This window comes from Xiphophorus maculatus, chromosome 4 (assembly GCF_002775205.1).
Source record: "Xiphophorus maculatus strain JP 163 A chromosome 4, X_maculatus-5.0-male, whole genome shotgun sequence".
NCBI lineage: Eukaryota > Metazoa > Chordata > Actinopteri > Cyprinodontiformes > Poeciliidae > Xiphophorus > Xiphophorus maculatus.
Window position 1 is genome coordinate 19121438 of NC_036446.1, and position 27790 is coordinate 19149227.

At 37.9% G+C, this 27790-nt stretch overlaps 3 protein-coding genes across 19 annotated transcripts in view; 1 reads left to right on the forward strand and 2 right to left on the reverse strand.

Annotated features, from left to right (window-relative positions):
• The window catches only part of LOC102216416 (pleckstrin homology domain-containing family A member 7), an 80684-nt gene extending 75914 nt beyond the window's left edge, over nt 1-4770 (reverse strand). For 7 of the 10 annotated variants that reach the window (XM_023332176.1, XM_023332181.1, XM_023332178.1 and 4 more), the window contains exons 1-4: nt 4629-4770; nt 4428-4504; nt 4255-4312; nt 4132-4170 (exon numbers count right to left, since the gene is read on the reverse strand). In XM_023332176.1, the coding sequence (XP_023187944.1) occupies nt 4132-4170; nt 4255-4312; nt 4428-4504; nt 4629-4711 (257 nt within the window). In that variant the 5' untranslated portion in view covers nt 4712-4770. The remainder of the gene's footprint in view (nt 1-4131; nt 4171-4254; nt 4313-4427; nt 4505-4628) is intronic. The other 3 variants (XM_023332185.1, XM_023332184.1, XM_023332174.1) reach the window with 1 other exon arrangement.
• A 5198-nt stretch (nt 4771-9968) lies between these two features.
• Nucleotides 9969-16674, forward strand: LOC102233346 (nucleobindin-2-like). Its single transcript, XM_005805575.2, has 13 exons — nt 9969-10088; nt 10445-10585; nt 10858-10965; nt 11139-11271; nt 11421-11524; nt 12413-12598; nt 12771-12861; nt 12993-13051; nt 13127-13219; nt 13792-13881; nt 13996-14166; nt 14735-14795; nt 14878-16674. The coding sequence occupies exons 1-13, from the start codon at nt 10065-10067 to the stop codon at nt 15096-15098; spliced, it is 1482 nt and encodes a 493-aa protein (XP_005805632.1). The 5' UTR covers nt 9969-10064; the 3' UTR covers nt 15099-16674.
• A 273-nt stretch (nt 16675-16947) lies between these two features.
• LOC102233603 (caprin-1-like) lies at nt 16948-26441 on the reverse strand. 8 transcript variants are annotated; one of them, XM_023332194.1, is made up of 17 exons: nt 26276-26441; nt 24451-24585; nt 24018-24080; nt 23835-23921; nt 23324-23565; nt 22338-22420; nt 21945-22103; nt 21806-21861; nt 21596-21679; nt 20939-21097; nt 19163-19271; nt 19019-19080; nt 18621-18752; nt 18179-18338; nt 17832-17951; nt 17632-17741; nt 16948-17540 (listed from the first exon to the last, which is right to left on the reverse strand). In XM_023332194.1, the coding sequence occupies exons 2-17, from the start codon at nt 24583-24585 to the stop codon at nt 17454-17456; spliced, it is 1848 nt and encodes a 615-aa protein (XP_023187962.1). In that variant the 5' UTR covers nt 26276-26441; the 3' UTR covers nt 16948-17453. The 8 variants fall into 8 exon arrangements, with proteins under 8 accessions (XP_023187962.1, XP_023187961.1, XP_023187960.1 ...); XM_023332193.1 differs by having other exon boundaries at nt 17832-18020; nt 21809-21858; nt 26276-26440; XM_023332192.1 differs by having other exon boundaries at nt 17832-18020; nt 21806-21858; nt 26276-26440.
• Between the last annotated feature and the right edge of the window lie 1349 nt (nt 26442-27790).

Consider the following 27790-nt stretch of genomic DNA (forward strand, 5'->3'; position numbering starts at 1 on the left):
CATTTTTCTTGACTGAGCAGGTCCCCCCGTAGTTGAATGTATCTCTCCATATAATACAATAAAAACGTATACTCAAACATTTAATGCAGAAAACTTTTAATTCTAAACTGCATAAGACAATGTTCGGGCTAGTTTCCCACATCCGATTTTCCAGGGTTGTTTTGACCATAGCAATGAGGCATAAATTTGATGTGTTTGCAGAAAAAGAAAGCTTCATTAAGGCAGTTTGGGGATAACTGGCCTGTAGGGATACTTGGCTTTATTTTCAATGGATTTAAAAAGCTCTGCTTCAAAACTCCCAAAACATCTGATGGCTAATTAACTCCTGCTGTTCTGGTCAAAACAGTCAGCTATTTCAAAAACGCAAGCACAACCTGAATACATAATAAGCTGTGGGACTACAGGAAGATAAATAGTCATTAAAAATCTTGGGCAACAATAAAATATTGACTGAGGTTTTTGTCTGTGATGAGTAAACAAAGTTAAAAAAGAGGGTTAGGTAGTTATTTTTCTGTAGTGTGAAAACAGTAAGTTTTGATGTGGATATCAAACACTGCTGAATTATCCAACATCATTGTGAGATCGTTCAACAATGTGAACCAAGTCCTCAACAGGACATCATTGTACCTCAGCGGGGTCATTTTTTTCCCCCTCAGGGAGCTATAGAATTGCACATTTCCTATGCTTGGTGAGTGTGGGTGATGTGAAACCCCACCTTCCCCAGCTTTCACCTGGAAATTATTTTAGACAGTGATTTATTCCTTTTCATAAGTTAATTAAAAGGCTTTTCCTCTGTGGTCCAAACATTGTGCCTGACAGCTATTCTCCTATGTAAGATTTTAAGTAGTATGGCTCTTTAGCACCCTAGTAAATTAAATGTATCCATTGTATCTTTTAAAAGTTCAGCCTTTTGTTTCCTCCCTTTCTCTTGCTTCTGTTGATCTGTACTAGCCAGGCTAAAAGATCTCAACGGACAGACCTGCAGCAAAAACCATCTTTCCTCTCTTGATTTTGGAACATGAATTTCAAAATGGGTCAGTTCCTCTGAGGTCCTCCCAAAGGAAGACAGCAACACACAGACTATTTCAATCTACTGCCACACATGTAATGCTTCTTTTCTTTTCCTTTATCATTTTTAAGTGTATCAGTTCGCTAATATCACTGGATCAAAAGTACCTCAAGCTAAACACCGGTGGAATATTTCTGGGATGACCTAAGCCCACAATTCACCACAACACTGTTAAGCATTAATCAAGCAGCGTTGGCCTGCAGGCAGTGAGCTGACCCGCAGCCCGCTGAGTAAACGTGAGTCCTGCCACCGTCAAGCTGCACGAACAATGCTTCCTTTGTGCCTCCGCTCAACTAAACTCCACCATCAACACACCACCATGTCTACAGACTGTTGTCACGGCAGCAGCATGTGGACTTCAGCTCTTGAGTTTGTTGTTGTGTACCTTCTGGACCGTTCAGTAATAGAAAGAAAATCAGGATGGGCATCCTGCTAATATTGCACAGTTTACTTGTTTTGAGCAATTTATTACAAAAATAACTTCCAAATAAGGATGATTTGTCAGTGGGATAAAATTATGAGACAAAACAAAGCATCATAGTCACAAATAGAAATGTAAGTATATTCACAACAGATGCTTATCCTTGTAGACTGAATAAAAACATTTCAAAAAGCTGAATTTCTACTACCCATTTCTGGCAAATGAAACTTGCAATCATTTTAAGTGCCTAAATAGGGCCAAAGTTTAAGTTGTCTTGATCCTTTCCAAGTCTTAATAATACAAATCAGGGTTTAAAAAGCTGTTCAGCTCAAACCATCTTCACTGTGCTCTATCCTTTTTGCCAAGTATCTTGACCTGACAGTACAACCCAAAGCTTCCCTTGCTCCAAAGCAGTTAAGATCTTCCTGCTTTGTTGACTGTTTTTAATCTATTCTGCCAACCTAACTCATGTTTTCAACAAGGGGCAGTAATAAATTAACTAGGAATCTGTGGTCAGCAAACTGCTGGAATAACAAAGTAGGAGTGGTGTACAAAAAAGGCAAAGTCTGCAACCATTTTTTATTTATCATTCTGAAAAAATGTAAAATAAGTTATATCTCCCTACATAAAACTCTTCAAAATCATAGTTCAGTTTTCTCAGTTGATTGGTTAAGTGGCTAATCTTTAAGGGAAAGAATGTATAATACATTTGATTAGAAATTAGAAAGAACAGAGAAAAAAATCACATGAAAAAAGGGCATATTTGCAGAAAAATTGCTCCTTTAAACTCAAAAAGCAGACATGGAAATAATAATTTGACTGTGATCCAAACACAGTCACAAAAGAGCAGCCCATAAGTTCTCAAACTATGACGTTTCTAAAGAGCTAAATGGGCAACACAAGGCTGCGTTCAAAGCCGTGAGTGTTAGGATGCCATATATCCCACAACTTCACAAGCATATTGTTTGTGAAAAAGTAGGCAAATAAAGAAGTACAAAGAGCTTTTTATTCTTCCCGCAAAGCGGGGCAGGAGCAACAAATTTATTGTCCAACACCATTGTATGTGTTTTTTAGTGTAGGGATTTGAAACATCTATAGCTATCTTAGATTACTACAGATTTTTCTTCATTATACTCTCAAATTTACAAACTGGTGCATGCTATGTCACAAAACCAGTCCTTCAAATTTGTAGCTATTATCCACTCTGTCGAAGTAAAGCCACAAGTACACGTTCTCTGTCTGGAACAACTGGGGAAAACTAAGAGTACGGCAAATTTAGATAAGCTATGTTGATGAATCATTGTGATGAATAATCATACAGGTTGCAATACTGACAATAGTAACACGTGATGGTGGCAGTATAATGCCAACATCTTTCTTTTCTTCTGAAAGTGGTGCAGGAAAGACGTAAGAAATTATGGGAATATTAACTGAGTTAAAGACAGGTGGGCAAGAAAAGACTACTGGAAAATTCCAAAAATGTTTTGAAACTATATTTTTCCAACATGACAACAACCCAAAACAATCATCGAGGACTACGATAAAATAGTTTTGGTCAAAGCATAGTCAGTGTTTTTGAATTACCTAATCAAATTCCAAGTGAATATGTGGCAAGACTTGAAAATGTATGTGCACACCTGGACGAGACGTACAATAAAAGACAAAAGCTAGAAAGTATTGGCTGAAAACACTTGTGTCCCCCAGTGCAGACAGAGATAATTGGTAAAAGCTTAATTTTACCAGTAAAAGTTTTTATTGATTAAAACAATGACAAAAAAAAAACATTTATGATTTCTCAGAGCTTCAAAATGAAGTGCTATTTTGTATTGGTCCATAATTTAAAATCAAATAAAACATATTAACAAATGTGGTTGGAATGTGAAAAAAATTGGGAAAGGGGTCTAAAAAGTTTTAAAGTAATATGTAGTTATTCCTTTGTCTAATATTGGAACCAGAATCCAGTATTCTAGAGAAAACATTTGCCAATACTTTAGTCTATATTAAAACAAACTGTCCTCTTCAGAGTCAGTCAATTACAGAGGCAAACATGACTTAATATCACGCAGACATTTACACCTACAAAACAGGCAAACTTCGTACACAAAGGTCGCTTTCTAATCAAGATTTGGACCTATGACCTTTCTGCTCCGGGAAAACACTAACCAGCAATTCACCGTGCAGCTTGAACATGAATAATGAAGTTAAAGTGGGAAGTGCGTGAACATCTGACAAAAAGGAAACTCCATCATTCTGCGTGTGTGACTTTGAAAATTCAGTCCTCCCTCCCTTCAGTAATGCAATCATGCCATACATCTCTGTCACCACATGGTCACACCCCTCTCCTGCAACCTTTACAGTCTCTCACTCACTGCCACACACACACATAGATTGCACACCTATCTAATGGAGAGAGAGAGACAGAGTGTGAGGGAGAGTAGAGGTCCTGCATGGAAGATGTGAGGAGAATTTTAATAGCTTTCACTCTGTCCTGCACAGGCTTTGCTACTTTCCTCTCAGACCGAGATAATTGGTTTCACCTATCAAATGAGATCCCTGTGTTAATCCATGTGTCTTCGTGTTTTTTGTGTCATATGCCCTGTAGGTTACATGCAGCTCCTTAGATAAATTAGTGTTCACAAACCTGCAACAGACCACGCGTGTTGCATAGCAGCAGAATCCCCTGTCCACGTGAAACAAGCGATTTAGAGGAAAATGCACGGGAAAAATAATAATAATAATAATAATAAAAAAAATACACACTCACTTGATGAAATAACTAGCTCCTTCTTCCGTGAAGCCCTCTTCCCATCCTCTCGGCAAATCTGCAAGACGAAAAAAAGGAGCATACTGAGCGGACCCACCACAGAAAGAAAACACGCTGCAGCAACAGTGTCCCGCCGGGGATCCCGCAAATCAGACCATTTATCTGCAGCCTACCTGATCGTATCATGTGTCCCGAGTTAACAGGCTCGCCGGTGCGTGGATGTAGCCAAGTAGTGCTACGAGTTTTATCGCTGCAAGAAAGACACCTGTTACTGAAGGGTAATAAAAAAAAGAAAGAAAAGAGCCAAAACAGACTTCCACAGGGAGAGTTAAAAATGCCCCGCAAAGTAGGCTTAAAGACCCAGTGCTGCTCACTTAATAAAGAAGACCCGTCCATCTCTGCAAACTCCGTACGACCAGTGGTCAGGTAGAGTGTCCCGTCCGAGAGGTGCCGCCATGATCCCTGTTCTCAGGCTCGGCTAGTGCCCCCCTCCCCGTCTCTTCCCACTCCGAAGACTTTTTTCCATGGAGTCTAGATAATACCACCTCCAGGGCAGCGGGGTTTTTAAAGGGGAAGAATAAAAAAAAAAAAGAAGTAGTGAGCAACACACAACCACCACCAAAGAGCGCCGTCCTCCCAGCTGTTTGTTCACAAAGCAAAGGTCTGGAAGATTAAGTTCATCCAGGTAAAAATATTTAGAAAGTCCGATATTGCTAAAGTGCTGAAACTCTTTGTGCTGTTGTTGGATTTTTGTTACATTACAACCACGAACAGCAGCGTATTTTATTTGTGACGTGACAAACACAACACGCATAGTAGTTGGGAAGTGGGAGGAAAAGGAAACATTGTTTTTTTAAATTTTTGCAAACAAAAATTTGAAACGAGTGTCATGCAAATGTATTAATGCCCCCCGAATCAAACTTGATTCAACCACTTTTTACTGCAATTACAGTTGTGTTTCTGTGTCTCCACCAGCATTGCACGTCTATACAACAAATACTTGTTTTTGTCTGGTCTTTGCAAAATCGATCAGTCACATTGGATGGAAAGAAAATGTATTTTAAAGTCTTTCCAAAGATTCTCAGTTGGATTTATTGTATGGCTGTACTTTTAACATGAAAACAAACAGTTCCACATTGTCTATTTTATTTTTATTTATTTTATATATGTATATATATATATTTGTCTTATATTTAGCTCCATACACATTCCGTTCAACTCCCCATCTTCTCTGTATTTGCTTAATAATATCATTTCCACATTACGATGCTACCACTGCCATGTTCCATCGCATGGACGCTGTAGTTTTCCAGCACACATTGCATGTAAGCCAAAAGCTAGTTTGCTGTGTTCCCCTTGTGGCGTGTAGAACACTGCAAACTGGGCTTTTTATGACTTTCTTGCAACAGTCTTTGCACTTTTCTATCAAGACCAAATTTATATGCACAACTAACGGTTGTCTTGCCAATAGATTCCCCCACACATGAGCTGTGGATCTCTGCAGTTCCTCCAGAGATAAAATGCTTCTCCTCCTCCTTCTTCTCTGATTAATGCTTTATTTACCTTTAGAAGAAACATTAGCACTCTGAAAATTCAGCTTCTTTGGTAATGGCCTTTTGTGACTTCCCCTCCAATAATGACTGTCATTGACTTGTTCTAGACATCTGTGAAGTCAGCTGTCTTCCCTGAGAGTGTGTAGGCTACTAACCCAGACCGAGAGACCATTTACAGGCTCAGAAAATTAAGTGAGTTAAGTGGCTGATTAAGGACTCATAAATTTCCAGTATTTAACTTTTTCACAATATCATTGTTTTCTGAGATACTTACTTTTAGGCTTTCGCTACATGTAAGCCATAATCATCAAAATAAAACTATGGACCCAGTGTAACATACCACCTAAATATTTTATGTGCACGTTCAGAATACTTTAGTAAGAAAGCCGGAAAATCTAGATGTAGCATAAGGCCTTGTTGCCCATCATCTGCCAAAGTTGTGTGGAGTCAGAAGCATATCTGTGTTTAGTGAAACTATTTTCTCAAGTGTGTGTTCTTACAGCAGTTGTATGGAGGACTAATAATTTGCCTGCTTCAAACTGCCTTTGCTGCAGTCATGCCTTAAGGACAGAGGACTTGTCTGACCATGACACATTAAAATACTGCTTACACTGCATCAAACAGGCCTGCTCAATTTAGCACTTCTGTCAATAAATTGCACTTCAGGGCTGGGAAGCCAGTGTTCAATGTCAGGGTATAGTGTCACAAGAGTTATTTTACTGAGCTTCAAGAGACCGGTGGCAAAGTGTTACATCATCATAAAAAAGCTCTTTTACTGGGAATAAATCATATATTTGAAATTAATAGATAATAGTTCCCGCTGGGTAATATCATTTCATTGCATCCTATTGATTTGTCAGTCATAGAAAGAGTTGAAACATTGTCTCGTCTCTGGGTGTCATGGGTTTTCTGTAGAATGTTGATTCTATTAAACTTTGAGCGTCTTTTGATGGGAAAATGGGGTCAGAAAAGAGATCAACAACACTATAAATATTTGATTTATGATTCACTTTTACGTTGGCTTTGCTGAAATGCTACAGAGTGGTTTATGGCTCTGTTCCTCAAAGATAATGGGAGATTAAACATTTCTTTGTGTGCCTGAGAAATCAGCTCACTAGAGAGGTTGGGAGGCGTTATGTATTTTCCAGACCCTTAGTGCTATTTTATAGCAAATCCTAGTAACTGTTACAGTCATTTGCTATGAAAATACTGTATGAAAAATAAAACAAAATTTGACTTTGTATCATAGGTGTATCTGATGACTTGAAATTGGCTTCTGTCACTTTGAGAAGCTCCTACCCTTTTCAACAATCCTATTTCAGCATGTCATCACAACTATACTTCCCTATTTTGCCATTTACAATCACTGTTTTAGGAACGCTGGCCTGAGAAGTAGTTTGTATGGTAAGTTCAGCAGACATGCAGTTCAACCAGGTGTCTGCTAATGGCTGCTGTTGTCCTCTCTATAATTGTGTCATAACACAAAATTTCTGTTTAATCATAAAATACACGTTTTTGCATTGGTCTATTATAATATTCTATGTTTTTAGATTAATCACATTTGGGTTTACCATTAGCTGAAAATCATAATCAAATGAAACTGAAAAAAACCCTGAAAAATATCACATTATGCTATTAATCTATAGAATACATGTATTAATTTTTGATGATATTGTAATTACTCTAATATATTCTTCATTTCAATTTATTTACCAGCTATAATCCCAGACCATGCCACAGATGACAGGATACACATGTATATGCAATATAATTGTATAACCTACTTCTCAGTCATAACTTATAAGAAAGAGGGTAAAGCATACATTGTGTTCCTAATATGACATGTCAAAGCAGCACCGCATAAGTGCAGCAGATTGGATGAGAAAATTTACTGCATTTTAGTGCTCTGCATGCAGTGCTCTGCATTGTTACAGTGGGTCAACCTAAAAACAGAAAAGCTTTGCATAAACTAAAAACTTTTGTAGTCTGAAGCTGAAATAATGAAATAATCAGCATTACATTTTTGCATTTGCAAAATTAGATGCCCATCCCTCAAGTTGTCTGCGACATGAAGGGTAGCAGCAGGACGGTTACACTGTATACTGCAGTGTAATCATGTCATTGCTGTACTCAGTTGCTGTTATTTGACCTTGTTATGATTTATCATCGTTTCACCATACAGACCTTCATTTGGACATACTAATCTACTCATAGAAAATACATATACACACACACACACACACATGCAGTTGCTGCTCAGTCCAGTGCAGATCTGCAGTGGATTCTCTGCTGCTGAATCCTGCCTCTGGGCTGCCAGAGGTTCACAATGCAGCAAGGTGACTCAATGTTATTGTCTTCCCCTCAGAGAGTCTCTTCCCGCTGAATCACAGCTTAGTGGAGGTGCAGAGCAGAAAACAAAACAAAGATTTCTTTAATCTCACTTTGTAATGTTCTTCAGCTTGTTTGGCTTCTAATTCATCTGGCACAACCTTTCATCGAAAATCATTACCGTCTTCTCTGAGATGCTCACATTTAAAGTGTCCCTTAATGTCAACAGTGTAAGAAATGCTTCCCAAATGAGAGAGTTTTAAAAAGCATGTAAATTACCAGCACAAGTGCAATATTTTAACAGTAATCTTCCTTTTTTGGTCTGCAGCACATTTAATCAGTATATAGCTGTTGAGGAAAAAAGAAGAAGTGCTGATCAGCGTCATACTCTATAGAGCTTTCTCTCATTTTTAATTTGGTTATGATCTTAAGACATTGATTAATTACCTCCCAGCTCACTGAACTATTATACTGACATCTACAGGGCAGGAATGTTACATTTAGTCATAAGCTCACTCATCCAGAGAGAAACTAGATTTATTATCTTGCTGTGCCTGCCAAGGCTCACAAATAGTAATTTTGGATTTCTTTTTTTTTTTTTTTTTTTTTACATCAGCAGTCACAATTTTAGTAGAAATATAATATCTATAAAACTAAGTGCCAAGCTTTATCTGAGCTGTGCCAGTCATGCTGCTAGAAACTGTAGGGGAAGAGGAGACCATATTTTTATTTGCCACAAAATCAACAAAACATGGCTTTACATAGTTGTAGTAAGACTCTTAATTAAACAAAGTAACAGAAAAATAAAAAATTTTGTTTTGAAGAAAACGTTGTTCCTATTTCTAGCATACATGTCTTTAGAACAGCTTGAAGCATTAGAATTATAGAGTAAGATAAATTAAGCACAATTCCGCCCTCTTCTGGAGATACAGCATACTTACATGCTAAGCTTTGCTAAATTCTTAAATATAGATATATTTATATATTAACTTGGGATGTGATCAACTGTATCAAAATCTGTTACAGACAATTAAAGACAGAATTTCTTAAAATAACACAACATGATTACAAACTTTACCCAATTGGTTGCCAAGTTAAAGTATATAAATTCAAGTCAATGTAAAAAAACAAAGATAATGTAGAACTTCATATCTTTTACTTTCATTGGCCAGAGGATAATAATTCAGCTGTGAGAAGTCTGCTCATCTGTAAGCAGAGACACAAGGTTTCATGTCAGGTTTCCCCAAGAGGCCACTGAGCAGAACTACAGAGTTGGACTTGGACCCATTAATCACAGAGAGCTGATTCTTAAGCTGAGTGAAAGCTTGGACCGCATTGCAGTTTGTGGGATTCTGCACACAGAAGTTATTTTTGGAATAAGCAAAGCAAATAATGCCGTTTTCAACACTCACACCTTGTAAATGACCTGGTGACACTAAAACCTGATTAGAAAACAACAATAATGCTAATAATAATTTAAAGCCACAAAGCTCCCCCATTTACACTGTTATTATGTTCAGTGATACAAATCCTGTCAGTTAATGCACTACTATGAAAGAACGTATTTTACTAAAATATGTTCAGTTAATATGAGTAACTGAAGTGGAGAAATACGTGTTTAAACCAAGTATAAAACGTTACTGAACATAATTATTGGAATTAGAACCACCATCATTTTATGTCAAAGAATAGTAAAACATAAAAAGTTAATTTTGCTTCCTGGATTCCCCCCCCCACTTGCAGGAACGCCCACCTGTTCTGCCTTCATGTCGCCACGTACTATTCCACGCAACGCAACCTGCTGTTCATTTCCACAGAAGTAGCCAATAAGGGTAATGCTAACTGCCGCACAACCTAGCATGCTGACTAGCCAGTTAGCCACGGACGCAGGTCCAGCTGAGCGGTAGTAACGACAGGGCAGCAGAGCAGATGGTGGATAGGGTTCACATTAAAGTGAGTATTTAATGACATGACAGTGGTCCGTGTTAGTTAATCCAATAGCATTACTCTGAAGTCTCTTTGACACGTTTATTACTGTAAGCCGTGAGGCTCGGACCATCAAGGCAACGTTAAACTAGTTCCTAATTTGTTTTTTAATGCCAAATTTGAAAGGGGCAGCTAAAGCTACCACCAACAGCTTCCTGTAGTTTATAATTAGCCACCAATATAAAGGCAAGCTTCGAAACATACTTACTAAAATGTACACACAGGGACAGGAGGATTTTAATTTGAATTGTGTAGTCCAAAGATTAAATATGTGAATTAATTCAGGCTAATATTTTAATATGTGTGTTTATGTTTATGCCCAGATGTGCTGGAGCCGGGCTCTTCTCACCGGCTGGGTTCTGCTGCTGGTACAGCTTCAGCACCTACAGGCTGTTCCCATCGGCATCGACAAGACAAAAGTAAAAGAGGCAGAGAAGAAGCCTGATGAGCCACCAGCCAGTGTGGTAAAAATTCACACGACTCATACACAACCAGCACCACCATGAAAACATAGACGTTAATTAATGTGTAATTATGTTGAAGCCATGGCAGAGCCCTCTTTTCTTGTAAATGTAAGCAAAACATAGTTAACAGTAGTTAGTTCACCCAGTTTTTAAATAATCTGTTACTTTATGACACAAAGTAATATTAGAAAAGTAATGGGTCCCTGTGCAGTGAATATAATCGGTATTGGTTTGGTTAGAGATTTAACCGTCGACTTTGTTACATTTTACAGGACACTGGACTCCACTATGACCGCTATCTCAGGGAAGTCATTGATTTTCTTGAGAAAGATCAGCATTTCAGAGAAAAGCTGCACAATACAGACATGGAAGACATTAAGGTAGGCTGTGTATCTCTTGCTTGGCTGTTATACTGTTATAATGCTTTGAAAATGCAATGTAACACCACCACTTTGTTAAACTCATATTTAGAAGCAAAATTATCTATAATGTGTTAAGACATGCTTCCTCAGAGAAACATCTGTCCTTCCTGGTTTCCTTGATTTTTTCTTAGCAAGGCAAGCTGGCTCAAGAACTGGACTTTGTCAGCCATCATGTCAGAACAAAACTAGATGAATTGAAAAGGCAGGAAGTAAACCGACTGAGGACTCTGCTTAAAGCCAAGCATGATCTGGAAGGAGGAAATGGTAGGAGGTTCAGCAAAACTGTACATCACTTTTATGCTCTTACATTTTAAATTGAATGCTACATCCTTAAAATATTTATTCTTATTGTTGGGAAATGTGTTTATATTTTGTCTTGATTTTAAATATTGAAACATTTATCTTTTGAACAGACATAGCTGTGGACCACCAGGCTCTCCTCAAGCAGTTTGAGCATCTGAACCACATGAACCCACACACCTTTGAAGTTGAAGATCTGGATCGGCTCATTAAATCGGTAATATCTGCCCCTCTAATATTTTCTCACACATATAGAACATAAATCATACAGTACCATAATTTCCGAATTATGGAGTTGACTTGGATATACCCACCAACAAAATAAAATGACTAAATACATCCACTAACATTATAAACTTCCAGCGTTTCAAAAAATTTACATATATGGCCTGCACTAGTCTGTTAGCTGCAGCAGGTGTCCAGTTGGTAAAATGAGATATTTACATGGAAAAACTTTTTTTTTACCTTTTAATGAAATGTATAAAGGTAATATACACAAATACATAAGGTAAATGATTTTTCCAAACAGTGCCTGTAATGTGGCTTCAGTAGCCTACCAGGAAAAGTCATAGATTGCCATCTTCCTTTTCCTTCTGTTCACTAAAACCATCTTCTTCAGAGTCAGAATTGAACAGCCTCACACACACTTTCGTTGTCACTCTTGAGTCAAATTACTGAAACTGTGAAAAACAACTCTCTTATCTGTGCATACCTGCTGCTTGTTACAGTTTGCCCTACTGCCTGTGTCACATAACTCACCTTTACCTTATTTACCTTATCTAAAGATCCACCTTAGAGTAGATATCTTCAAAGTAAGTTGTTGCACAAAAACATTCTGTTTTTAATTATATATTTTGATTTGCAATCAGATACATCTGATTTTCAAGGTTTATTTCCAAAAGTCAACATGTCAAAGATGGCATGGTTGAAATATAATAAATTGTTCAGGAAATCTCAACAAGAAATACAAAATAGGAATACAAGTATTCGTTGTAGACTAGATGGCTAAACCACACATGTCACGGTCATCAACTGCTAAGGGAGCCTATGCTGCATTTAAAAAGTTACATTTTTAACCTCTCTAAATGTTTTCAAATGCTTACAGGCAACGAGTGATCTGGAAAACTTCGACAAAGAGAGGCATGAGGACTTTAAGAGGTATGAGATGATGAAGGAGCACGACAGGCAGGAGCACCTGAAAACTCTGGATGAGGAGCAGAGAAAGAAAGAAGAGGACCACTATGAGGAGATGAAGAAGAAGCATGCGGATCACCCTAAAGTCAACCACCCAGTGAGTGGCATTGACCGGAGAAGCATAAAAAGCTGATAGCACGTTGCAATATTCTAGTTTTAAGATTTAAGCTTTACAATTAAAGTATGGTGTTCACACAGTTGATTAATTATTTTTCTGTCTGCAACATGGTTCTAAATAAACTGAGCTATGTTTTAATGTCATAATGTAGGGCAGCCAAAATCAACTAAAAGAGGTTTGGGAGGAAGCTGATGGATTAGACCCTGAGGACTTTGATCCAAAGACCTTTTTCAACCTGCATGGTAACCTTTCACCAGCAATCACTTCGTAAAATAGGATTATCAGCCTTTCATTTAATGCCATTTCTGTTTTTTTTTTAATCAAATATAAGAATTTGCATACATTTCTTTCATTTTATTCCCTTTAAATGCAGATACTAATGGAGATGGTTTCTTCGATGAACAAGAGCTTGAAGCATTGTTCACCAAGGAGGTAAAGCCACAGCATATAAAAATGTTACTTTTCAGTGACTGATTTAATACAATCTGTCTCACTGTATCATTTCAGCTGGAAAAAATCTATGACCCCACCAATGAAGAGGATGATATGGTGGAGATGGAAGAGGAGAGGCTGCGGATGAGAGAGCATGTTATGAACGAGGTCATCAATTTTATTTTAAAAGTTTTTTCTTCTTTTCTATGCTCATACTGGCTTAGACCCTCTTTCTTTCCAAACAGCTTTAATTCTTTGTGGCATAGATTCAGCAAGCTATTAAAAAAAAACATAAAAGTAATTAATTGTGATTTAAAATTAAAAAGTTTTACATGATTACGTTGACATTTCTTTAAGCTATTATCTAATGTTTTAGCAAGTCTTTGTGCGTTATAGTGTCGTTTCTGGTGCAGATGGAAGTGGAACCTGGTGTGATCCTCTGCTGTTGTATCCCATCTACTTTAAGACCACACATGTCTCTTTTCACCGAGTTGCTGCCCTGTGATTGGCTGATTCACTGTTTGTGGCAACAACCAATTGAATGGCTGTACCTAATGAAGTGGCAGCATAACATTATGGAGCCCTATGATAAAGTTTGGGCTGCTTATATTAATGGGCAAAGTTAATTATGTCTACCTCTTTTTTGATGTCTGTGTGTTGATTTTCAACCCAATGCCATGAGCTTGTCGTTTGAAACGAGTCTGACCTGAAATGCTCACTGTTCTAACTTTCTGGTATAGGTGGATTCCAACAAAGACAGGTTGGTGTCTTTAGATGAGTTTCTGGTTGCTACAAAGAAAAAGGAATTCCTGGAGCCAGATAGCTGGGAGGTAAGAAACAGCATGAGGCTGTCGCAATATTAAGCAGGTACTTATTCCTAAAACGATTAGCACAAACATACATGCATACCTGTTGAAATGATTTCCTACTGTATTTTTGGTCAGACTCTGGAGCAGAATCAGGCTTATACAGATGAGGAGATGAGAGAGTTCGAGGAGCATCTGGCTCAGCAAGAACAGGACCTCAATCAGAGGACTGTTGATCTTCAAAAACAGAGAGAGGAGCTGGAACGACAGCAGGAGCAGCTGAATGCACAGAAAGTTGAACTCCAGCAGGTAAGGAGTGGATACAGAGTCTGAGAAAATCCCCTACACCTGGGTTCCATGTTGGTGAAAAAATGAGTTGCAATGAGGATGGTGGGATTTGTCATAGTTAGCAATTGCTACCAGTTTTAGCTAATTACCTGCTTGCTAACACACGCTAAGCTTGCTAACGAAATCATTCTTGAATGTAAATAATGACAAAGTAAAAACCTCTATGTTAAGGATATGATTAGCTATGTTTTGTTCAGAAGAACATGGATAAAGCTAGCTACCAATAAGTCTCTGGAATTGCTGCAACCTTATTAAAAACATACCCCAGAAAACTAACCATTTTAAAACAACAATTTCTGATAAAGAGAGGGTACAAATAGTTTCTTGCCGGTTACAATAGAGCATTCCAAATTGGATATTTCTGGAGTGCAATTATTACAGGAAAAGTTTGAACAATTTAAATAATCTTCCCTATGGCAATTTTTTTTATCATTATATCTTCATATGTTGTTTTTAACATTATTGTTACTAATAACAATATACTTTCCAATTTCCAAATATTAGAAAGTCTAATCAAAACTCTTTCCAGGCTGTTGAACATATGGAACGACTGAAGTCAGAGAAAGTAGATCCTCCTCCAGACATTCACGGTAAGTATTGATTGCACTTTTTTTGTTGTTGTTGAAATGTCCTGCCTTAGCAGCGAATATAAAACTGTTTTTCATGTCGCAGTCGAAGGAAACGCCGTCGCTGAGGTCCATGCAGCTGACAACCAGCTGCACCCTGATCAAGAAGCCCACCCGCCAGGACATCAGGAGACACCCCAACACCATCAGGACACGCCACAAGAGCATCACAATCAAGACTTACCTCAGCAAGGACAACCCCAGGCTCATCACGGTGAACTGCCAAACCAGCAGGATGTTGCACAAGGCCAGCATAACCTGGCATAACGGTGTCAAAACAAAAAATCAACACCGGACTTTCGCTGTACTTAAACTCATACTTAGAGAGGGGCGATGTCCCTCGATCCTAAGACCACTTTAACAGGTACAACCAGCATTTAGGTTTTTAAATACAAATGAAGATTGGCATATATCAGATCTGTTATCCCCGATACACATTTTATAGCAGCAATCTTCAGATTATATGAACAGAATTGAAAATGACCCACCAATGATCTGTATTGATAATTATTCTAGTGAAGTGCAAAGAAATAAGAATATTTACCATCCATATAGAGCAGTGTTTAAGTCTCTTCTGTGGCTTTGGCATGCAGTGGACTATACAGTCACAATTGATTGAGGAGTTTCTTCGATTTGTGCAGTAACGGTTTTAAAGAGCTTTAAAATATAAAAATTCATTCTTAGCTTCTCTCTGTTGTTCTTGCATCGCCTTTTAGGCTACCCTCCCAACTTTAGATAAAAAAAAACATTTTTAAGATTTTCTACAGATAAGTTCAGAAAGAAAAACAAAAGAGCTGAAATCTGAACATATTCATTTCAAAAGCAAGTACATTTTAATGCATTGATCTGATTTGTGACAGATCCATCTAGAAAATATATATTTCTGTGAAGGGAAGATTGTCGTTAAAAGTTTACTGCCCTAAACAATGTCACATAATGCTGGTCATCTTCAAGTCACCCTGCAGCTGCTGTTTGATTTCTTTTTTAGTAATTTTTTTGTTCAGTTAACTGTGCTAGAAATAAATGTAAGAGTGAGAGAACAACTTTAAAATCTTGCAAAATCTCCATTTGATTTATTGCTAAGTATGTTTTTGTTATTTGATCAGCTGCACTACCTGTGTCACTGCTTCGATCAGTCTCACCTGGTTCTGCAGAGGCCTTTCAATTATCCACTAACTCAGTTCAGGTGTGTTGAAGCATGGAAGACCATCCAGGCAAAGTGCCCTTGAGCATCATGGAGGGAAACAGTTACTGCATGCTCCTGGAAGGATTTTTGTATTAACAAATTTATTAGTCGCATAGAATAAGAATAGTAACTATTTTGAATACAGCTGGTTATACTTAAATGTGTATGTACCATGTTTGTAAAATTGAACAATTGTTAATTTAAGAAAGATTTTAAGAAGTTTAGGTGTACAGGTTGTTTACCATAATTATGTGTTAATTTTAATGATATTGCAAACAGAAGGAATTAGTTTTGTCTGGAAGTGGAATTTTATTTGGTTTAAATTTACATATATAAACATTTTTTTTAAAGGCTGCTTGTTTGGCTAAGTTGGTGCGATATCCAGTCTGCTGTTTCACCAATTATACTTGGTTTTTCCCATTTGATGCTTCTTTTTTTTTGGAGAATGTTTAATTTAGCAATGATACATCTTATTGAGGTAAAGACAGATTTGTTACTTCATACTCCATCCTTGCTTATGATTTTTTTTTTGTCATGTTCTTTCGAATACTGCACAGAATATACAGGTCGGGTTTCTGAATGCCTGCTGCTCCATACAAGTCATGTGGCAATGCTACAGATTCAGCTCAAGATAATAAAACTGTTTACCTTTTATCATTCTTGCTTGATAGTGACTCTTATTGTATAATACGGGACTTATTGCTGTGGAAAGGAACAGAACGCAAGTATTCTCAAGGTCTATACAAAGTATGAGGAGGAAAATATATTTCCAGAATTTATTCCCTCTCCTGTTGGCCTTTTTTTTTTATCCAGTGATGTATTTATCCATCCTTCGATAGAGGCTCATTCAAATATTTTTGGCATCAATCAAGCTCACAGTTCAGGGCAACATAATTTATCGAGTTAAAAATACTAAATACTAAGCACAGCTTTATAGGATACAGCTTTATTGAAACAGTCTTAACCAATAACATCAGTGTACAAATGGGTTACGGCGCAACAGAACAGTGGGTTAAAAAAAGGGGGGAAAAAAATGCTTATGAAAATTATTGGATCAAAAGGGAGAAGCGTCAACAGTATGGTACAAGAAAACCATTCCCATGAACTCAGATCGACAGTGGCAGGGTAATTTTTTGCATTTACTTTGTAAAAAAAATAAATTAATGAACTCTTTCAAGTTTACAGGAACATCTATTTGTAGTTTTACATGACACAGACTCTCTGAGAGTCCTACATGTGGTGAACTTGAGCATGTTGAGTAAGAACATTTAGAGGATCTAAATGTCAGCAGGCTGATTAATAAGTAGGGCGGGAGTTAAAAACCTGAAATGAAATTAACCATCAGAACTTAAATGTTAGAAAAGTGAGCTTGGGCAAACACATTCAAAAATCCTGAATGTTTTAACGTGGCGCAACAGGACGGTTCTTTTGATCCTTTAGGATCGCATTGCTTGAGCGTTGGCCCGGGACAGGCCTCTTGATCCTTGGGCAGTTCCCCGCTTGTAGCCTTGCTGATATCCCTCCTGGAAGGATGAATGTAGGTAAACAGAAGTTAGCCAGCTCATGCGACAGAAAAACACTGATTAGGTTTTTGGAAGTGAAGTCATGTCTTACACGCTGGTAGCTGCTGTTGGAATAGTCCCGAGATGTGTTAAATTGGGTTTGGCCATAACCACTGCTGGAAGGAGCATTTGAAAACGGAGCACGGTATCCTTCATAACCACCTGATTACAGAAGTCAATGTGATCAGATGCAATGAGTGCTGTAATTAAAACCACAATTGTTCCAACTCTGACACAGTTTGACTGTGGTACCTCTAAATCCATTTGAGGAGCCCCGGTATCCATTCATAATGCCACGGGTGTTTCTGGGTCCACCCCTGGGTGCACCTCTGCTGCTGTAAAACGACTGGCTGGACGGCCCGAACCCTGACCCTGCAGAGGGATCATCATGACTTACTGTTGATGGCATGACCTGATCTTGAGGCTGGAATCCACCAACAACTGATAAGAGAGTTAAGAACATCTCAGAAGTCTGTAATGAACTAATAGATGGGTCACTAAAGCAGGCTAGCTTACATACTTTAAAATATTAAAGCTACCTTCTCCATCTTATGATTGCTGCAGTAAAATGCTCTTTAATATACTGGGTGCTCTCTCACCTGACTGTAATCTTTCCTGTGGCATTTCCGGCTGCTCTACAGTGTTCTCTGACTGGCTGGTAAAGCCCTGGCCATAGCCACCAGGAAATTGGCTGGATTGCTTCAGTGCATCTGCTTGGCCGTCAGTGGGTGGAGGTACAGGTGCATTCATATTAAATACCTGAAATGACAATATAAAAATCTCAAATCTATTCGCTTACATACACACGGTATAATTCTCGCTGAAGATCTGTGAATCCAGAAAGGGTTAAAACAGTTTCCTGTCAGGATGTCACACGATAATTAAGCATTTGGTTTTGTTTTAGGAAATGAAGCTTGTTTACTGGCCTGAAATGTTCTTCACTGGCCCTGACTAAACCTTAAATTGGACACAATCCAACGTTTTCAGTAGAATTTATTGAAGTCCAAATGCATTTGCTGCTTAAATTAACCCAAAGCATACCGCTTGCACTGACTGGAAAGGTGCTGCGTTCACATTGATGCCTCCGGAGTGGATATGTTTGGAGACAGGTGGGAAGGCGGTAGACAGGGAACATGGGGCAGAAGACTGTTCAGATGACAGAGACATAGAGGTCTGGGAAGGCAGGGAGGAGGAAATTTGAAAGGCAAGGAAACAAGGAATATGAAAAAGGTCAGCGGATGCCATGGGAGCTGCGATCATTACACTAAAAGCTTCCAGCTATTTCCATACAATATTCAAATGACTCTGTACAACACAGATGATAAGAAATACCATCTTCGTCATCCCTAAAATATATCTCAATACTTACTGACTGATGCTTTCAGGCAACTAAAAAGAACTAAGTGTTTAACCTTCAGCTGGGCTTTTCCTGCACTTACTTGGGAGGATTCCTGTGGTCCAGATACAGTACTTGTCTGAGGAAGTCTGGGTTCTGAGTGGACTACAAAAGAGGAAATAAAAAGGGTACATTCTTAAAAGCTATCCATAACCCAGTGTGTTATTGCACCTTTAGGATCACTCACTTGAAGGGCCACCCATCTGCTGCAGGTCAACCGTCTGCAGAGCTTTCATTGGCTGGGCAGACACGATGGCTGGGTCCAGAGCCTGGCCGTCAAACTCCAACATGGAGTCCTGACAATGCAAACACGCTTTAATCAGACTTAGAGCTACAACAATACAGTTTATATCAACACCATCATAATTTAAGGTTCCGACCTACGCAATTTACATTAGCAAGACATTCTCTGAGTTTTTAAGGCTCATATTTTGGAGAAGTCAGTGATCCCCAACCTTTTTATCACCGCGGACCGTTCAAGACTTGGCAATTTTACAGCGGCCCGGGTGGGGAGTGGGGTGAACCGTCGGATAAGGCTTCTGCATGTTGGTGTTCCTGCTAAAGCCCTTTTTTTTTTGCCCCGATTTTCCCTTTACGACAATCGTACAACGTCCTGCAGTGTGTGGTGTGTTACGTAGAACGTCTGGACCGCTTCAATCTAAAATCGGGGATATTCAACATGTTGGATTTTCTTGGTCCGACTATCGCAGCCTGTGGGGTTTTCCCTGACTGGGAGCGAGAACGCAACCTGTTGAATGTGACAGATGGCCAATCAGAAAGCACGGTGACATAAGCATTGAGAGGAATCCCAAGCAGCTGACATGGCGCAGCAGAGAGTCCGATGGACATCAGAGATGATATGCGGAAAGTAATCATGTGCTGAATAAACATGAATGTTTATTCAGTTAAAAATGTTAACTACGAAAAGACATAACTCACCTACCAAATCATAGTGCAGCAAATAGAAATTGGCCGACAATTCTAAAATTGTGCCATGTGAACCAGATCTAAAACTTACAAGTTCTACTCCTCAACCATTGCCCTAGCGCTCTCTGACCCTAGTTGCTATGGTAACGTATACATATCCCTTCGAAACACAGATACGCAACAAAAACGAATGTTTTACTTTGGTGAAAATTTTAACTCCCGATAAGACTAATGGGAGCCCTGAGTTTGTTTCTCTGCAAAGAGACGGTCCCATCTGGGAGACAATGACTCCCGAAGTGTTGCTTATGCTCAGGGTGCTTGGTCTCTACGTGGCAAAGCAGTTTGAAGCTTCATTGCCTCATTAGCAAACCGGTCGCCGCTCGTCATGCAGAGTGGGCTTGGAATGTGGGAGTCAGCTACCGGGATAAATCCATTCTCCTGTCTCTTCTCTGGGCCTTTTCCCCGTCGCAAAGAAACTTTCCAAAGACATCTGATCTGTTTCTTACTCATTTTGCTGCTTGTGGGCTCAATGTTGGTGCGCAAGACGTAACTGAGAGGATCCGTTTAAAGGATTTTCAAAATAAAAGATCCTCCAGATACAAATAATACATAAAACAGAAATATTTAATTATTTCTTGCACGGCCCGGTATGAATTGGTCCACGGACTGGTACTGGTTAGCGGCTCGGGGGTTGGAGACAGCTGTTCTAAGCTATGCCAGAGTTTAAGCAGACATTCTGCTGTTTTATAAGACTGTACAGTTTTCTGAAGAAAGCTGTATGAAATTTTAAATAAGGTTGTAATCTGGAGCCAATTCTGCCAGAAATAACTTTTTTCCCCTTTACCCCTGATTCTACTATTCAATTTACCCAATTTTACAGCTGGTAAAATTTTGAAATAATTATCTGTTTATAAACGTGTTGACACTGGAAGCAGAAATACTAATTTTTAATGCTGTACCTTGAAGTATTTCGCAACATTATTCAGACCAAGAGGAGTCCTGACATCTGCAGAAAGCTGTGTGAGATTGTTCTAACCTGCATGAAGTTGTAAGTTCCTTGCATTTGGGCCATCAGATCTTGCACCGCCTGCTTTCTGACCACAGGGTCAGTGGTAGGAGAGGGAGCAGCTTGGTTCACAGCCATGGTGGGCTCAGAAGCCAGCTGCGCAGGCGGGTGGTGCTGGAGGGAATTCATCTATCAACAGAAACAGGGATATTAAAGAATACAAGATCAGTTAAGTACACTATGTTGCCAAGCATTGTGTGTGGGAATGATTGTCGGGGCTTGGATCCTTAGTCTCAGCTAATGCTACATGTTAAAAAAACATTAATGCTTGAGGATACGTGGGGAACATGGTTCCTCCCATTTAGAAGATGACTGAGCAGCAGTGATAGGGACATGGATGAGAATGTTTTTGAAGGCGGACCTTGAGTGAAACCCTGATAATGGCAACTTCATGATAAACCAGATTGGGAACTGGGAACCAGACCAACATCACTGTCTGACCTCACAAATGATGTCTTATAAGAGAAGGTGAAATACTGCTATAAACTCAATCGTAAACCTTATTAAGTTGATTCCTTGAAGACTAAAGCCTATATATTAAGAATGGGATATGACTTAAGTTCAACCATCTCAGTACGTTTGACAATACAGAGTATTTGGTGCCACTGATGAGTGCAGTGAGGATACCTGAGCCTCCACACTCCACTCCTCCACTTGGTCTTTGTCAGTGTTACTGTATGTAGTTTCTGGAACAAACTGTCTGTTAAAAAACTGACACAAAGGACGACTATTTAATTTAAACGTATAATAAATATATATATATATACATATATATATATATACACATTAATAACCAATGATCCACAGCTTTTAATGCACTGCATAATAAAGCCTGACAACCTCTGTGGTTTCCACTTGGACAGGCTCTGTGTAGTTTTCATTATTTGGTCCTTCTGGAAAGAAACACATTTGAAGAGTTACTACACCCAAGTAAATACACACTAATAATTTAATAAGCAAATTAGTAAGTTTTTACCAGGTTCAGGTGGCTGCTCCCCGGTAACCGTTGTTTCATTCACAACAGCCTGCTCTTCTGGTTTCTCTTCTGTCTCACAAGCTCCGTTCTGTTTAGATTCTGCTCTGTCAAAGTAACCACTGACCAGTAGTTTGTCCAGAGTCTCCCTCAGTGACTTGTCTGGAACAAAGATGAGAGGGATTGATTTTAGTGATAAAGTTCTTTATTCATTGTGAAGTGACATATACTGTATGTCAAACACAGCCTGACTGACAATATTTTTTTTCACTGAGTTCTCAACACTAGACTGGGTTACTGCTTTAAGAAATAAAGGCAGTGGATTGGCCAAATGTTTGTGCTGTAAATGTACAATAACTTACGATATTTGTTTCAACACTTTAAAAACCTACTTACATGTGGTTCCCGCCACAGACTTGTCTCGACCCTCAAGGAGAGACCACAAGTGCTGTGAGGCCTCTTCATACTGGTCAGTCAATCTGGAAATAATGATTCAGGGTGATGTGAAGGATATTTGACATTTAATTTTAAAATTATGAAAAGATGAGCAACACAGATAAGAAAAATATCTGCATATAGAGGCACCTCAAAGAATAAGAGTGTCTTCAAAAATGTAAGTATTTCATTATGTCAGTTGAAGGTCGCATTTTAAAGATACATTATATACATAGTGGCACATTTAAATTGTTTATTTCCGTTCATTTTAATGATTACATCGAATGAAATCCCCAAACTCGGCTTCTTGGAAAATACAAGCATTACTGACCAATAAAAAAATTAATTTCTTACAACAAAATAGGATTTTACGTCGATCATCAGGAATCAATCCATGCATATTAATCCAAAGTCGAGTGGAAAGAAAAGTAGCAAAAAAAGATGAACAAGAAAGTTTTGAGAAGCAAAGGGAATTAAAGAGTTTTAGGAGATGTGATGTATGAGCTTCAAGAGCCATTACACATAGAAAACATTTCCTGGTTCCCTCCAATAATGATTATGATGATGATAAGCATTGTGGAGATTGTGATTTTCTTTTTCTAGCAGAACTTGGCACCTGCCAGCAGTATCAATACCTGTGTAAAAACCTATAACATCACTGTGTTTGACTGGCCAACAAACTCTCCTGATGTAAACTCCTAGCAGCATAGACGAGCTAAAGGCCAGCATTAAAGGATTGGATTTCTATTAACTGCAAGTCACAATCATCAAAATGGCCTGAAATAAACTTTTAAAATATATCAATTAGCGTCTAATGAATCTGCATACTCTCATTTTAATTTTTCTTCTTCAATAACAAAAATAAGTTAACTTTCTAATAATATTCTGGTTTCTGAAACACACTTGCACAACCTAATGAAGAAAATTATTTATCAACATTCACATACCTGATATCACAGTTCCTGTCAGGACCCACCAGTTTATAAAACTCATCAAAAGATGCAAGGTCAGCATCTGTGAGTAGAGGGGAGCCAGAGGAATCTGGTCTTTTAAGGTCCTGTCGCACGCCGTCCTCCCCTAGCTGGTCCAACAAATACTGAAGCTCCAAAACCGTCTTCAACCGCCTCTGTTCCATTTCCTCCCGCTGAAGCTGCTCTCGCCGTGCAGATTTTTTCACTGCCTTTTGGACCTAAACATACACAGAGGCGTTTTGGTGCATTTTATGTTGCAAGAAAATTGTAAAAGGAGAAAATTTCCAGTACGGCTGGCACAGAGGCCATCACGCAGAAAGTTTGAACCAAGAGCAGACATTCTTTTCTCTCTTCACGGTTTAATAAATTAGTAGTTTTATGAAACAGCTTCTTAATGTTACCTTGGAGATGTCTGATAGCATCAAACTCCTTTAAAATAAACAATTATTGAGGTTTGGTCAAACTTTCCAGAAAAGGTCTGACTAACCTCTTGGCCCAAAGCCAGGAAGCTCTTCTGCAGTTCTCGAGCAAATTCAAGGTTATTGATGATCTCTTGATACTTCGACAAGGCTTCCTTTGGAAACATCCAGGAAACAAAATTCAAAATTGTTACATTGCTTGCATTAATACAATGCTGCATATGAAGTTAGCTGCCAGTTTCCCATCTCACCAGCTGATCCTGATTCAGTCTTTCTCCCTTATTCTTTCTGGCCTGATAGTCATCCAGTTTAGACTGAAAAAAAAATCATTAAATAAAAATGTCAAAATGAAATCCAAAACATGGATTCAAAAGTGTAGATAGAAGAACTGGTCTTCTTGTTCATTTAAAAATATTTCATTGTTTGCATCTTTTTTAGTTATATAAAATAGCATTGTTTTTTTTTCTTGCCATAAAAACAACTTTAGATAAATACAGTTTACAACATTCTTTCTGAAATTTAATCATAAAAATAGTCATCCACTTAATGATCTCAAGCAGGAACTTGTGACATCTAGTGAAACACCCCCACGGACACACACGCACACACACACACACCGACAAAAATCAGTGCCAAAACAGAGAAAGATTCAAAAACCTCAATGTAAACATTTTGCTCATGTACCTTTTTCTTTTCCATATTCCGGACCTTTTTGTCGATAACACCAAGAAACTGCTTCATGGCCTCAGAATGACTTCCATTTCCCAAGTCTGGAATGGCACACTGGACAGCATTGTTGCCAACCGCTGCTGAAGGCATCTTAAGGGAAAAATTAAACCGAAAAAGAAAATAGGGGCGGGTGTTCTATAATGTCTCTACTGCTGTGTTATGTATGGCTTTTAATGTATCCATAATATGAATGACTTAGACTAATAGTTCTCAAAACATTGATCAACCATTTAATGAATAGGAGCAATTGTGTTAAAGTGCAGTTGTCAGTGTTATGATGTCGCTGTACCAAATATTGCATACATCTTCAAGAAGATTAAAGTACTTTTAGAAAACATTTTTGTTGGAAGTTAATTAGCATTTGAATTTTTCCTAATGCAGCTACTGTTGTCTGAAACGACTTCCATGTGGCTCCATGTTTCCAGAATAACACCAGAGATTTTTTTTTTTACAAATGTAGACGTCAGAATGATCAACTATCACCAACTGACAGTCTTTTTACCGGTTGCAGTTTAGAAGATATTAAATAATTTCTATCCTGCTAATGAACAGTCTTTGAAGATGCACAATATAAATCAACCAGATTGCTTGTTAGTTACTGAATTCAAGCACCCATAATGCAGAAATCAACTAATTTGTTACATGAGGACATGCTTAATTAGGCTAAGAAAGGTCTACTTTTATAAAAATGTGGGATCATATTTTTTATATTAATTCCAAAGACGTACATAAGTTACCTCAGAATCTGGTTTTTAAATGCTGTAGCTGGTTTATTTTATCCTACATAAATGATCTTGGTATAATTGAAACTGTATTTTATTTCGCCTTTAAATAAAAATGTTTTTGATATGCACCAACGTTAAAATAAAATACATAACCGCCGTAATGTATGGTATGTGTGCAGCTTTCTGTAAGGGTGAAATGTGGTTCGTATCTGTAGACTTTTATTTCCTCAGGAAGACACTGCAGACTGACGTTAGCTCAACCTGCTGCAGGGCTGAGAATTACTGAGTAATTTTCCAAACAGATTAGCTTAATTTAATTTTCATAGCAATTATTAATGTCTAAATATAATCTGGAATAATGGGGGGCTTTTATTTCTTATGTTCTTATTTTGTCTAATCTGAAAAAAATGAACATTTTACCTCGACTTAAACCCATCTATAGTATGCCCTACACGAGGAAAGCAGCAGTTAAAGCCGTTATTCTCGGAATGCTACCGCGATCTTTTTTCTCAATAATAGCGCATGAAAATAGAAGAAAAAAAAACAACACCGAGCAACAAAATTAAAATCTAGGCCTGCGATTTAAAGTTGTGTTCTTCAACTTAACTTGTAAACATTTTACGGACAGATCCAAGCAGCGTTTTATTAGGATGTTACACATTCTACGTCCACAGTTTTAATTTGAAAATGCGGACTTTCTGGTTCTGAGACAACGTCGTCTAAATCAGTTTAACCTAGCTTCGACCATGGTCCCATTGTTAGCCTATACTAGCATGTTCCTTAACGATATGCAGGCAAAGCCCGAAGCCCAGCTAATGTCACTTAAAACTGCCTTTTACACGAATTATAAAGTATCTGAGTGGTTCTTGTGAAGGTAATTGTTGCCCCATGACGTTAAGTTTTACCCATGAAAACAAAGACCCTGTCGGGACGCAGCGACCCACTCGGGTTTTTTTTTTTTTTTTGCAGCCGTCTCGAGTAAAGCATGACAAAAGACTTATTTCTCGAAAATCAGATGAAATAGCTATTTGATATAAACAGCAACCATTCCATACCTTTATTCTCTTTGTCTTCAAAGAGATTTTTCTTTGCCGGGGTTTACGTTAACAGCGAAACGATCAGTACAGTCCGTGTCTTTTTTTTTTTTTTTTTTTTTTTTTTTACTTTAAGTGGAGCTTTTCTAGAAGGATGCTCAGGCTCAAACCGGCTGACGCTAGCTAGCTCCTAAGCTAATAAGGACCCCTGTGCTAACGTTATCTTCCTCTGATGAGGAACAACACAAGACAAAAATACGCTACTGCCCCCTATAGATAACACGTAGAATTGCTTCTAAAGTGAAGATAAATTCCTGTCGATGTATATTTGAAGTCTGCTTAAATTTTTGGATTAAAAGAAATTTGTAAGAGAACCAAAAAAGAAAATTTATATTGAGAGTTCAGATTTTCTTTAAATCTTAAATCTAATATAGTATGACATTAACTTAATCTTTAAAACTTGTCTTCTGTCTGAGGTATTTTAAGACTATGTCCAAAATTCAACAGCATAAATGTATTTGCACACCCTGATCATTGCAATGTTAAAAAATCTGATCAAATACCGTGGCAAATGCATCCCTTATCGATCTAATGAAAGTATTCAAGGTTTCTAAGTAACATATGGTTTTGGAATGCATGAATATTTTGATGTAACATAAAATAGTGAAAAAACCTAAAAGTAGTAAACCTACTCTTGTAGGTTTGTGTATATATATATATATATATATATATATATATATATATATATATATATATATATATATATATATATATATATATATATATATATATATATATATATATATATATATATATATATCCTGGCTTAAAGAGAAAGTCATGATTTACAAAGTGAGAATTTTACCCCAGCTGCTTCAGCTGTTTTTATATTTCTATGCTTATTTACACATGAACAAACCTGCTTTTACACTGTTGATTTATGTTTCATTTTAGAGAACATGCTTTTAGATTTGCTCAGGAGCTCTAGCATGTTTGTAAAAGTCTACCTTAAATTTGAAAGACATGCATGCTCTTTGTTTTGATTCAAATGTTAGATTATATAATTATATATCTATACATGGAGGCAGTGGGTTAACATGTATGTTGTCATTCATAAAGAAACAAACTAAATAAAGACAGAAAGAACAAACTGTGCTCTGGTCCTAGATCTGAATTACTTCACTGAGAAGAACACCGGCTGAAATTTGACCACCATTGAAAAAACAAAACAAAGATACTGTGAACTGATGAATGAAGTAATATCAAGAATCACACTGTGGCAATTACAAAGGTTGGGCAGCAGATGGCGCATGTGTCTTGGATAACTGGGGGAATTTCAACTTCAAATTTGATGAAAATCTTGAACAAGATCCTGCAAACAACTTTTGCGACGTTCTTCTATTTGTTTTTGTTTTTTTCTCTGTCGTGCGGGAATAGCAAAAGACAAACTGGCGAAAAGAAAGAGGTCTTACTAAAACCACTCAAACATGGGTCTGAATAGCAGATTAGTTATTTTAAAATATATGATCAATGACC

What these genes read in the sequence shown, in the direction of transcription:
- LOC102233603 (XM_023332191.1), bottom strand. Translation starts at nt 24,585, where the DNA reads ATGCCTTCAGCAGCGGTTGGCAACAATGCTGTCCAGTGTGCCATTCCA. An exon ending in AAGTGGAAACCACAGAGGTT is followed by an intron (nt 21,680 to 21,805) that starts GTCAGGCTTTAT and finishes CCTTTGTGTCAG; the next exon opens with TTTTTTAACAGACAGTTTGT. An exon ending in ACAGGAAAGATTACAGTCAG is followed by an intron (nt 18,021 to 18,178) that starts GTGAGAGAGCAC and finishes CTCTCTTATCAG; the next exon opens with TTGTTGGTGGATTCCAGCCT.
- LOC102233346 (XM_005805575.2), top strand. Translation starts at nt 10,065, where the DNA reads ATGGTGGATAGGGTTCACATTAAA. An exon ending in TGGATAGGGTTCACATTAAA is followed by an intron (nt 10,089 to 10,444) that starts GTGAGTATTTAA and finishes GTTTATGCCCAG; the next exon opens with ATGTGCTGGAGCCGGGCTCT. An exon ending in CAGACATGGAAGACATTAAG is followed by an intron (nt 10,966 to 11,138) that starts GTAGGCTGTGTA and finishes ATTTTTTCTTAG; the next exon opens with CAAGGCAAGCTGGCTCAAGA.